Source organism: Thamnophis elegans, chromosome Z (genome assembly GCF_009769535.1).
Source record: "Thamnophis elegans isolate rThaEle1 chromosome Z, rThaEle1.pri, whole genome shotgun sequence".
In the NCBI taxonomy this organism is placed as follows: domain Eukaryota; kingdom Metazoa; phylum Chordata; class Lepidosauria; order Squamata; family Colubridae; genus Thamnophis; species Thamnophis elegans.
In genome coordinates this window covers 62,671,229-62,684,381 of record NC_045558.1, presented here as the reverse complement: position 1 = coordinate 62,684,381, position 13,153 = coordinate 62,671,229, and the positions used below count along the sequence as shown (strand labels likewise).

The 13,153-nt window shown below is 39.6% G+C and overlaps 1 protein-coding gene across 1 annotated transcript in view; it reads right to left on the bottom strand.

Annotated features, from left to right (window-relative positions):
• STAC (SH3 and cysteine rich domain) overlaps positions 1 to 13,153 on the bottom strand; it is a 202,612-nt gene that overhangs the window by 34,589 nt on the left and 154,870 nt on the right. Inside the window, exons 9-11 of the mRNA XM_032235867.1 lie at positions 1,730 to 1,818; positions 1,434 to 1,485; positions 658 to 792 (exon numbers count right to left, since the gene is read on the bottom strand). Of these exons, the coding sequence (XP_032091758.1) occupies positions 658 to 792; positions 1,434 to 1,485; positions 1,730 to 1,818 (276 nt within the window). The remainder of the gene's footprint in view (positions 1 to 657; positions 793 to 1,433; positions 1,486 to 1,729; positions 1,819 to 13,153) is intronic.

The following is a 13,153-nucleotide window of genomic DNA, read 5'->3' as shown; positions in this document are numbered from 1 at the left end:
ACTGGCTCTCCAGTGTCGCTCTAGGCATCTCTTTTGTCGCTTCATCTCCCGGAGTTCCTCGGTGAACCAAGGAGCCCTCCTGGATCCACTACCGCGGAGAGGCCATAAAGGCGCAATCCGGTTTAGAGCCTCTGCCGCCGCTGTATTCCAAGCAGTGACCAAAGACTCCGCCGGACTGTGGACGAGAGCGTCAGGTATTTCACCAAGCGCCGTCTGAAATCCCATAGGGTCCATCAGACATCTGGGGCGGAACCACCTAATCGGTTTCCCCTCCCTGCAGTGGGGGATTGGTTTCCAAAAGTCAAGCCTCAGTAGGAAATGATCAGACCATGACAAGGGCAAGGTCTTAATGCCCTTCAAATCTAGATCACGTCTCCACTGCTCCGAGAGAAATACCAGCGTGTGACCCGCTGTATGAGTCGGACCCCGAATTACTTGGGTCAAGTCCATGGCTGTCATGGAAGCCATGAACTCCTGCGCCCCATCAGAGCGTTTGCCAAGCAAAGGCAGGTTGAAATCCCCCAGAACAATAAGACTGGGGAACTCAACCGCTAGCTCGGCTACTGAATCATGGAATTTCAAGGGATTGTTTTTTTTAAAAGAGAAGATGGGTCCTTAAAATTCTAAAACAGAGAAAAGAGTTCTAAGTTTACTTACTTGGTTCTCTTTTAGAGTTATCTGTCCTTGTTCCTTGCATCCAATAAATGTTCTGATACATTTGAAAACATTTTCATCTTGTAATCTTTGAACAAAATTAGCAGGAAAAAAACCAATTCGACCTTCTATTTTTCCCTGTGAATAGGACATGGTGACCATTACATAGTATTAAAGCATATTTTGTATTTGTTATTTTTCTATCACTTCATCAAGGTGAAATGTTATGTTTTCCCTTCAACTACTAAGATGGCTAGCCTTATAAAATAGCTCACACCGAGTCTAAATCACTCACTGAGTTTCATTAAAGTTCAAAGGAATTTGAAGTTTAATCATTCTAGCTTTGGCCAGATGCTATAACCCATCTTCCCCTACATTGGCACCCCAAGTATGGCAGACTACAATTTCCTTCATCAATATTTAGCAAGTGGTTTGCATGATGATTGAGGATAGTGCACGCTATAATCAAATATATTTGGAGAACACCTTGTTGGTTTTATAATTGGTGACAATTTCTAATGTAGATAACCAGATAATTTGATGGGTTGTTTGCATTCTCCTGCTCTACTCAGATTTTAATCTGAAACAGAAGGAAGGTTTCCTTTTTTCTCACTATGAAAAAGAGTAGCTAACAAAAGAACTATGCTGGAAAAAATATAGTTCTACAACAGAGTATTGGGTTATAAATTAATTTGTACTAATGTATTGACCAACAAAGTATAATACAATATTCATTTTTTTTTTCCATTTTATCATTATTGAAGCTATTTTAATTGTACCTTCCACCAATCTTCATTTGAATCCTCCAGAAGTATAATTCTATCTCCTGGCCTATGATTAAAAGAACAGAATTAGGTGCAATTAGTTTACATGTCTCTATTAATATGCAAAAGCATCAGTATATTCTGTCATATATTCACCCATCAGGCTGCATTGTAGAATTATACAAAATTATCTGTAATGTTTAGGTGATACAATGTTGATGGGATTAAAAACTATTGTTTTTGATTTCAATAAAATTAGCTAAGCAAGCCAATCACAACAAAATGAAATATACAGTGTATACTAGCATTACCTCATTTCCAAATCTTCATGCTCCTGTGGTACAAATTTGTACAAGGCCACATAAGTATTCATCTGTATTGTATCTTTATTAAGAGATCCCTTGAAAGGGGAGAGAAAAGAAGAGTAAAAAATATTACTACCAGTTTTGCAAAAACATCATATTGGAAATCATAGATACTTTTCCTTAGACAGGCGGTATTTTGAAATATATTTGGTTTTTTGAGTACCCATGACCAATGCTACATTTTGGTCTGACTTTATTTTTTGTTCTTAACTCACTGTAGAACATAAATGGTGAAATATATCTGATAGGATCTAAATTTATTTTGAAAAAAAATTTAAAAAGCAAAAGAAGGGATATTTAGCAATGAATAACTCCTCTAGCAAACTCTGTTTGAGAAGCTACTAAGTATTATAAAGAGTACAACAGATTTGTATTATCTATTGAACTAGTACAATTCCAAATCCACCAAACAAGGCATATACAAAAGTGTGATCTGCGAAGGTAAATGGGGAATTTGGAAAGAAATTGCTTTTTTTTTTTTTAAATATATTTTATTCATTTTCACATTCCATTTTACAATCACTTATATACAGGGTATTTGCTATAAGAAAAAAATATAAAAAAAATATAAAAAAATAAAAAAGAAAACACAACTCATCATTCACAACCCCACCTGACACTTCCATCCTCCATACACCCCATCTACCCCCTCCAACTTTCCTTTCCTCCCTCTAACGCTCCCCTCCTACTTCCCTTTCCCCTCAAACCTTCCTTCTCCCCTTACTCCCAACACGCCCTCCTTACATTCCCCTTACTCCTTCCTTACTCCTCCCTCCTCTTTCCCTCTACCTCCCTCCTTGGTGTATTCCTTTATTCAAGTGTTGTTTATTATAATCTAATAAAAAGTAAAATAAACCAAGGAAAAAAAATTTAAAGAAAGAAAAGAGAAAAAAAAAGGAAAAAAAAAGAACAACCGTATATAAGTGCATTCTTGTTCTTATTGAGACTATGTTAACACCCACCCACCCACCCCCCATAAATCCCCATCCCTACTCCTCCCGACTTCCCAGGGCCCACACCTGGCACTGCCTTCTATCTAAAGTATCTTATGTTCGTATGGATTAAAAATAAAAGCAATATATTAAAGGAAAAAAAAAAAACCAAAAAAGGAAAAAAAAAAAGAAACTCTTTGTGTTAAGCTCAGCCCCCCATCTTTATATATGCTTAAATAGTGTAAGTCATTCTATCTATATTTTATTCTCGTCTCTTGCTTCTTTGTTATTTACCCCGACCTCCTGTAGACTCTCCCATTCCTCTTCCTTAACCTTGTATTCAGATAAACATTTATCCAAATTTGTATAGACATCAATATACAATCTAACTCAAAAATAATCCCTTCTAGTAAAATTTAAGCAGCGTGGATCATTCCACATATTCAAATATTACTTTATAGAAGAATAATCAAACTTTCCCTTTCTTAACCTTAATTTCAAACAATAATTCAAAATAATCTGACCAAACTTTCCCTTCTTAGTAAAGTTTAAGCAGCGTGGATCAAGTATTACTTTACACAAAAATCAGTTTGCATTCTATCTTGAAATGATCCCGACCAGCTTTCCCTTCTAATAGGATTTAAACAACGTAAATCATTCCGCATGCATTTTGCCCTCATCCCTTGCTTCTCTGATATTTACCACTATCAAATTTATGCAGACATTAGTTTAAAATTTAGCTCAAAATAATTTCACCAAGCTTTCCCTTCTAATAAAAATTAAATAGCATAGATCATTCCACATATTCAAATAATACTTTCAACAAGAATCAGTTTACCTTCCGTTTTAAAATTATGTCATCCAGCTTTCCCTTCTAACAGAATTTAAACAACATAAATCATTCTGCATTCATTTTACATATATACATTCAGTATCACCCCACCAATATACGTAAATCATTCCGCATGCATTTTACCCTCATCCCTTGCTTCTCTAATATTTGCCACTATCAAATTTATACAAACATTAGTTTAAAATCTAGCTCAAAATAATTTCACCAAGCTTTCCCTTCTAATAAAAATTAAATAGCATAGATCATTCCACATATTCAAATAATAGTTTCAACAAGAATCAGTTTACCTTCTATTTTAAAATAATCTCTTCAAACTTTCCCTTCTAACAAGATTTAAACAATGTAAATCATTCTGCATGCATTTTACATATATATATTCAGTATCACCCCACCAATACATTCCGCTTTTTCTGCCGGAGAGAGGTCGCAAACCCCCATTCAATCCACAACTTTGGTGAATATTTTAGAATGTCTAAATCCTCAAACTCCGCTTTTCTGCTTCTCCAAGGGAGGGGGAGCTACCCCCTCCATCTTGCAGCCATGTGGTCTGTTGCTTGCCTTCTCCTTCGGCTTGTCTCTCCTCTTTTCCAAGTGAATCAGGAAGTCCCGCCTTCAAAGTCTTGTAATAGAAATCTCGAGCCTCCGAAACAGAATTGAGACGAAGTCTTTGATTCTCAAATGTGACCGTAATGCCGGCTGGGGCCTCCCATTTATATTGAATCTGATGATTTCTAAGCTCTTTAGTTAAAAAGGTATAGTCCCTTCTTGCCTTTAACATCTGGAAAGGTATTTCTTTGAAGACAGTCAAGTCCTGGCCATCAACTCTCAATCTATTATTGTAAAATTTTTGCATGATCGCGTTTCTGGATTCTTTTGTGGAGAAATATATGATTATGTCCCTCGGGAGCTGTCGCTGTTCCGCTACCAACGAATTCTGGCGATAGATTTTCCGAATCTGCCAATCAAAGTTAAGTCCCGGGCTTCCCACCGCATGGCTGAGGGCTTCAACAAAGGTCTGTTTCAGATTCTCTCACTCCTTTTCGCGGAATCCTCTGACTCTTATTGCGAATGCCTTCTTATTAAAGTTTATCATAACGAGCTGTTCTTGGGTGTCTCTAATTTTTTGTTGTAATATTTGAATATTAGTAGTCAAATTAGAATTAGCCTCCTCCAAACTTTCCAATTTATTCTCTATTTCAGCGGTATAATCTGACAGGGCAGACACGGCTGCAAACGTATTCGCCTTCATTTGGTCAATTTTAGACTTTAAATCACCATATAGCTCCAATACAAATTCCTTAATTTCTTGTTTAAAATCATTAAACATTTGAAAAAAAAATTCCTGTGTTAAGAATTCTCCAGTAGAGGGCGTAGGAGACAAGGGCTGCGATTCCAGTGTAAATTCTTTAAGCTCATTCACAGATTCTTTAGGCACATTTGTAGAGAGACGCTTCGATTTTGACCTGGGTGCCATTATAAATAAACAAATAAACAGCACTTTCGCTCCCCTCTGTTTCCAAAAAAACCAAAAAAAGTTATTTTGTTAAGGAGCGGTCTGCAGGAAGGTAAAACCGGCTACGTACATCCCCTATCAGTCACCAACGGAGAGAAATCGCCATTTTGAAGTCCGTTTAAACAAAGAAGCCTCTAAGACAAATGGTGCTGGTATTTAAGATAGTAATAAAAGCATAAATCTCACAGGAGTGGGACCCGCCCGTATTAATCCTAGCTTCAAACAACTTTGCTTTGTCCTGGGGGGGGGGGGATCGCCTGTCTAGGGCTGCAAAAAAAGGCAGCTGAGAAGAACTGGCTGGAGATAAAAGCTCCGCTCACGCTGGATCTAATCTCTGTCCACAGCCAAAAAAAAAAGAGAAAGGCTGTGAATTACGAATAGACCCTAACCACAGAGCTACTCCCTGCCCCTTTATAGCCAAAAAGGGGTAATATCTATGATCTTATTTAGATATACAGACCAAATCTCTGAGAGAGCTCGGTTGAGCCCTCCTCAGCGACAGGCTCCCGGAAAGAAATTGCTTTTGATAACATACAAAATTTAGATTTTCCCCCCAATATCAGAACTGGCTTTATACACAAATCTATTTTCTCTCAAGCTTTCTTAATCTCTGTAAGCTTATATTAAGAGAGGGAGAAAAGGCTTTTTATGGCTGTTCTCATTCAATCTTGGGAACTGGAACCAATCCACATCAAATCTGTATGTATGTCTATTTCTGCCCATATTAGTTCTCTACAAAAGTAGTGATTTAAAAATGAAAATTCACATTTATTTCCAGACCTGTGTCAAATATATATCTTTTCTAAAATATGTTTTTCCTGAATACTTTTCCTTAATATGTGCATTTACTACCAAAGAAATTGTAAAGGGCTCCTCTCCTAACTTAAGAAAGTGAAGACTCTTGAAATGGACTATTTCAAAAGGAACCTTTAATTAAGAAGAATGGAAGCCATTAGAGGCAAAGCAACATCTGAATCGCTTTAGGCAATGCAAGTAGAATTAAAGTAATAGCGACCCCTCCTCTTTACTAGAATGCAGATTCTAGCCAATACACAAGTGTGAAGATGTTCATCAACTGCACTGAGAGCCGAATAAACATACATTCCCATGGCTAGCTTCCATTAGACACTAAAGTAAAACATCATAAACATTCCACAAAAGTTAATGGGATCACAGGCCTTTTGGCACCAGGAAACCAGCTGTAAAATATCAGTTGTCACAGGCATTGTCAATAAATTGGCTCCAAGTCCCCCCTCCTCCCAATTGAATGGCAGTATCACTTTTAGAGATATGACATGCTGCAGTTCTTTAGAAAAAGGAGAGATACACCTATGAAAAGATAGAAACAAAAATTCCATCATAGTATTTTAACAAGGTTTGTCAGGGTATTGGGAGTGGATTTTTTTTCAATAGGGTAGAGGCCCTAACATGGTGTTTAGCTACCCATTCATTTTGGGATGAAAGTAAAAGCTTCCAAGCAATTAAGTATTGGGTTTTCCCCCTGTGGGTCCTAGAGTAAAGGATTTCCTTAATTTCAAAGTGTTGTTCATCTTCTACCATGATAGGAACAGGTGGTGTAGGTGCAGGTATTCTGAGTTGTGAGATTACTTCTCGTTTGAATAAACTAATGTGAAATACTGGATGGACTTGCCTGAGTGCCTTTGGAAGGAGTATTTCTACTGTGAATGTTGAGTTTTACTGTTTAATTTACTTTTGTTCACATTTCTTTTTGTATTGTCCTACACTCCCTTTCCTTTTTGATTGTAAGCCGCCCTGAGTCCCCTCAGGGAAAAGGGCGGCCTATAAATGTCCAATAAATACAAAATACAAAAAATACAAATACTGTTACTGGGTTGATAACTCTAGTGATCAGGAAAGGTCCAGTGAAATTTGGCCGTAATTTTTTTGATGGCTGCAATGACTTCAGGAATTTTGTAGATAAATAAACTCTTATCTCCAACATGGAAAGGTTTGGGTTCCATTCTTTTCTTGTCAGCTTGAATTTTAAAAGCGCTCTAGCTTCCTATAAGGCTAACCTAACTACTGGCCATGTTTTTCATACCGTGTCTATCCATTCTTTAAGTGAGGGGATAGTGAGTTCTTCTGTGGGTAGTTCAGGCATGGGGCTGAAAACCTGGCCTGTTGCTACTCTAAAAGGGGTGAAAGCAGTCCTTGAGTGCATAGCGTTATTGAAGACCACTTCCACAAAAGGTAAAAGATCAGTCCAGTTATCCTGTTGAAAATTAATAAAACATCTTAGATATTGTTCTAGAACCAAGTTCAAATTTTCAGTTTGATGGTTAGTTTGAGTATGGTTACTGGAGCTCAATCTTTGGGTAATGCCAAGTAAGGTTAAAATGCCCTCCAAAATTTCGAGGTGAATTGGACCCCTCTGTCGGAGATGATTCTCTGCAGGGCTCCATGAAGGCGATAAATGTGTATCAGGAATAACCTGGCTAGACTTTTGGCAGTTGAGGTCATTTGGCATGGTATTAAATGTGCCTGTTTTGAAAACAGGTCTGTTATGATCCAAATGACAGTATTTCCCGCACTTTCTGGTAGTTCAACAATAAAGTACATAGCAATCTCTTTCCAGGGTGCTGAAGGATCAGCTACCATCTGTAATAGTCCTGGGATTTTTCCTTGGCATCTTTTAGCTGCCACACAAATAGGGCAGCTGGATACATAGCTCTCTATGCCCATTTTTAGTGATGGCCACCAAAATTGCCTTTTAATTAGGTATAAAGTTTCCACAAACCCAAAGTGTCCAGCTAATTTGGAGTTGTGGCACCTTGCTATTAAGCGCAGTCTTTGGCTAGTGGGAACATACAACTTCCCTCCCACCCAAGCTAAGTTAGCTTTCATCAGGCAGCTGGATTTGTGGCTCAAAAACCATTCTTTGGTGGCTAAAGCTTGTTTAAAAGTTTGGGTGGTGTTACTGCCCTTCAAAGTTTCTTGTTTTGCCTGGGATCTGGTGGTTACTTTAGTGGCTAGTTTATTGTTTTGTATCATGGGTTTGATTATGTCTGGCTTCATACTATTGTATTGCGGTTTTCTGGATAGTGCATTTGCCAGACACCCCACCCCAAGGAAGATATCTGAGCATAAATTCAAACTGTTTAAAGTACGGAGCCCATTGTGCTTGTTTTGGGGAAAGTTTCCTTGGGGTCTTTAGGGCTTCTAAATTTTTATGATCTGTCCAGTCTTCAAAAGGGATCTTACTCCCCTCTAGGAAATGCCTCCAAGTTAAAAGAGCCCACTGAACTGCATAAGCCACTTTCTCCCAAATGGCTCACCTTTGCTCAGATTCATTAAATTTTTTGGATGTGTAAACGCATGGTTATAACTGGTCTTGCTCATTCTTCTGAAGCAGGACCACTCCTATTGCCACATCGCTGGCATCTGCTTGTATGATGAATGGTTTCTCTATGTCCAGGTGCTTTATAATTTGCTCTGCTGAAAACAGTCATTTAAGTTTTTCAAAGGCATCTTGGCTGCTTCGGTTTTGGGTTATCCTCCCTCTTCATTTTTAAAAGCTTGGTGATGGGGAGAGCAATCTGGGTGAAAGCAGAGATAAACTGGCAGTAAAAGCTGGTGAATCCCAGGAAGCTTTGTAGTTACAGAGTAAACATTGTAGTTTATGTGTTCTGGGTGGTTCCCAGTCAAGTACCACCTGTGCTTTTGAAGGATCCATTTCTATGCCCTGGTGTGAAATGCGGTATCATAAGTGATCATTTTTTTCTTGGTGGAATTCGCATTTGGAGAGTTTAGCATAAGGTTTTGCAGAGCGAAGTTTGTTCAGAACCGCCTGGACTAGTTTTACATGTTCTGCCTTGGACTCAGAATATAACAAAATATCATCTAAGTAAACCAAATAGCCCTTATATAAATGCTCCTGTAACACTTTGCTTATTAATTGCATAAACACTGCAGGGGCCCCTTGTCCCCAAATGGCAGTTTGAATTGATAGCATCTAAGAGGGATGTTAAATGCTGTTTCCCATTCATCTCCCTCCTCAGTTCTGATATGGTAGTACACATCCCTTGAATCCAGCTTTGAAAAAACTCTCCCTTTTGCAAGGTTTGCTAGCATGTCCTTCATAAAGGGGAGGAGATACATGTTCTCCACAATGACCAAATTCAGGTTCCTAAAGTCCAAGCAGAGATTTTTAGAGCCATCATTTTTCTCTCTAAACAACAGTGGGGCTACAATTTTTGGCTGGGCTGGTTCAATGAAACCCCTTGCTAGGTTTTTCTCAATGAATATTCTCAGTTCTTCCAGCTTCCTCAGAGACAGGCTTGGGTTTAGGGAGTTTGGTCCTGGATAGAATTTCCATCACACAGTCAGTGGAGCAGTGGAGGGGAGGGATAGCATCAGAGGCTTTTTCGCTAAAAACCTCAGCTAAGTCCTTGTATTCTTTGGGTATGCCCTGGGTTGGCATAGTGTAAGTGGGCATTACTGTTTCTTGGTGCTCTTCCCCCTCAGTTTCTTTGTGTGGATTCTCAGCAAAAGTCATGTGCATCTGCACTCGTATGGTGCCTTACTTCCAATTAATTTGGGGGTTCCATTTTTTCAGCCATGCAAGGCCCAAGACTAGCGGCCATTCCATGCAAGGTGCCGCTATAAATGTAAGTATTTCTTTTAGCTCCCAATGCCTATCTGTAGAGACTCAGTGGCAAAAGAATCTGGCTTCCCCCTGCGATTGACCCATCTAGTTGGCAAAAAGCTATGAGGCTTTTCAGCTTCCTTACATTAATCCTCAACTTTCTTACCAGTGTTCGGCTGATCAAACAACAGGTGCATCCTGAGTTTATTTTATCCCCCTCTCCCAGTTGGGGATAAACAATCTTAGGGGGAAGATAAGCGGTTTAATTGGTTTGCTTACCAGTGGTTCAACCTCTGGATCGCTTCAAGTATGGTTCCTCCTGCTGAGAAGCGGGAGTTTCCTCCTCAAAGAGGTGGAGACTCTATGATTTCCCTTCTCCTCAGGGCCATCTCCTTAATATGCTGGCCAGGTTTCATAGGTTTCACCCCCCCAATGGGAACTGGTTTCCTCACAGGTGTTTGAGAATGGCATTGTGCAGCTCAGGGCCCCTTCTTTCCACACTTGAAACAGGCTGAGGTTTTCGGACAAGATGCCATTTGCAGATTGAAAAATTCTTGCTTCTATTGGGGTGGGGATTTATTCCACACACATCCTGCTCAGTACTGGTTCCTGGCCATATTAATCTCAGCCTCTTCGGCAGTGAGATACCATTCATATAGATGGTTTGGTGCACCTCGAGCCATGCAAGCATTGTAGAGGTCATCACAGCCCATTTTTGAAACAGCTTACCAAGATATCCTCTGGCCAGTTCACACAACACTTGAGATCTCAGAATTCTTCAGTATACTCTGCCACTGGCCGCTGTCCCTGCTTCAAACTTTATTGCAGTTGTGTGCTTTGCAGTCTGTGAGGGAGTCCTCAAAATGCCATCACAGGGACATCATGAAATGGACAGTCCCACAGTCCTGGTGCATCAGCATTATGTAGGGTCACAATCCATCTGGCTGCAGCTTCTTCCCTGGCTAGGGTAACAACTCACACTCAGGATCCTTGGGTTTGAAAATCATGCCCATACCCTTGCAATGTAGGTGAGCATGTGTCCACAAAGAATCCCAATTGTTGCAGATTTCCATCAAATGTCACCCCAAGTGAAGGAGTTTTTCTTTCCAGTTGCAGAGTTCAGGGTTGGTTGGAAATGGGCCCCAATCCATGCACCAACTGGTGTGGAGGGTTTTCTGGGTTGCCTACTGCTGTTGCTGTGTCATCTGCTTGATCAGAAGGGTCCAAAGAGAGGTAGCCCGTGGCTGCTGCCCTTCCAGTGCTTCTTTGCTGCCATTCTGGGTCCCCCCAGATGTTGAGATTATTGAAAATCTCCATAAACAACTGGTTTACATGTCTCTTCATGTCCCCTCAGCAAGGCTTTGTTTCCTCTTGGTGAGAGGGGGCTTCTAGCTCCATTTCCACCCTTGTTTTTTGGTTACCATGGGTGAGGGTGACTCATCTGGTCCTTCCATCCCAGCTGTCTTTCATCCCAATGCCAATCGACCAGCGGAGCTTTTTGGAGTCCTCCAGGATCACCTCATCCTCTCCGACAGGGTACAAGGAGCAAGCAGGCTTCCTGTTTGGGGGGGGGTTGACATCTCCCTCCAGCATTCAGCTTCCCCCTGCTCACTGTTGTGCTGAGAAAGGGTCCTCTCGATAAAGAGAAATTGCTTCTCTGGGCTGACCATTTTGCAGACATTGCTTTATGTAAGGATTGCTTCTCCTAGCTTAAGAAAGTGAAGACTCTTGAAAAGTAGTATTTCAAAGGGAAGCTTTTATTAAGTAGAAGGTAAACCATTGTTCAAAGCAATGTCTAAATGCCCTTAGGCAATGCAAGTAGAATTAGAGCAGTAGAGACCCCTCCCATGAATGCAGATTTTAGCCAATACATAAGTGTGAAGATGGTTCCTTTACCAACTGCCCTGAGAACCAGATAAACAAACATTCCCTTGGCTACCTTCTGTTAGACATTAAAGTGAACCATCCTACATAGCCATCATAAACCTTCCCCAAAAGGTGAGGAGATCTCAGGGCATTTGGTGCTAGGAAACCAGTTGTAAAATATCAGTTTTTACAGGCACTGCTAATAAATCGACTCCAAGGCCCCCCTTCTCCCAACTGAATGGTAGTATCACTTTTAGAGATCTGACACAATCATTCTTGCTATATTCAGCTGAGTTATTATAATTTACCTTTCCTATAATCCTATAAGATCTGGGATGGAGCTATAGAAGCTTTATATGCATGTCAACACAATCATTCCTCTTTATGAACACTTTGTGGACAAATTGGGCCTATTAGGTCTTAATACTTCTTTATGTAACTGGATACTTGATTTCCTTATTGATGGTCCCCAGTTTGTGTGAGTTGGAAAAGTTTCCATCTCCATGTCCATCTCCTTGAGTACAGGTCCTCCACAGGTTTGTGGCTTGAGTCCATTACTACTCACCCTGATGACCCATGACTGCTGTGCCAGGTCTGCTATGAATCATATTGTGAAGTACCTGGATGACACTGCAGGGGTGGGGTTTATCCGGGATGACAATGAAGATTCTTAGAGGGAGGAAGTGAAGGTTTTGGCAGATTGGTGCATTAAAAGTAACCTGGATTTGAATGTTAATAAAACAAAGGAGATCACTATTGATTTTAGAAAGGGCCGGCAAAGTCATAGTCCACTTTGTATGAAGGCTGCAGTTGTGGAAATGGTCAATAGTATTAAGTGCAGATAACTAACAATCTGACTTGGTCTCTTCATATGTTATCTTTAGTTAAGTGTGAAAAACAGCATTTGAATTACCTATGAGGAGAGCACATCTTTCTCCTTCTGTCCTGGCCACTTTTTACAGAGGCACGATTGAGAACATTTTAACAAACTGCATCACTGTTTGGTTTGGTGATTGCAGTGCCTCAAATAGAAGATCCATGCAGAAAATGGTAAGGACAGGTGAGAAGATTATAGAAAGCACGCTTTCCGTTATTGGTACTGTTTATAAACACTATCAACTTAGAGCTCGAAGCATTATTAGAGACCCCAAACACCCACTTTATGGTCTGTTTCTGTTGCTCCCTTCTGGGAGGAGGTTTCGAAGGATCTATAGCAGGACTACTAGATTCTGTAGCAGCTTTATTCAGCCATCTTCTAAACTCACAAGATTCTTTTTTTCATGATGGATACAAACTAGACTGTGATGTTTCTCTGTGTCATATATGTGTGTGTATATACATAATGGTTATCTTTTGAGAGCTGAATGCAATAAAATTTCATTTTAATGTAGGCTGACTAGTGTACTTTAAAAGTGACAATAAAGTTTCTGTTTCTGTTTCTATTCTATTCTATTCTTATCTTATTAATTTCAAGTTTTATTTTTTTCAAATGATATTTGGGGAGAATAAAGCTTATTCTGCAAATTATCATTTATTATCATATTTATATTTATTAATGTATATATTTACATTAAGTGTAATATACTGTTATCATATTTTA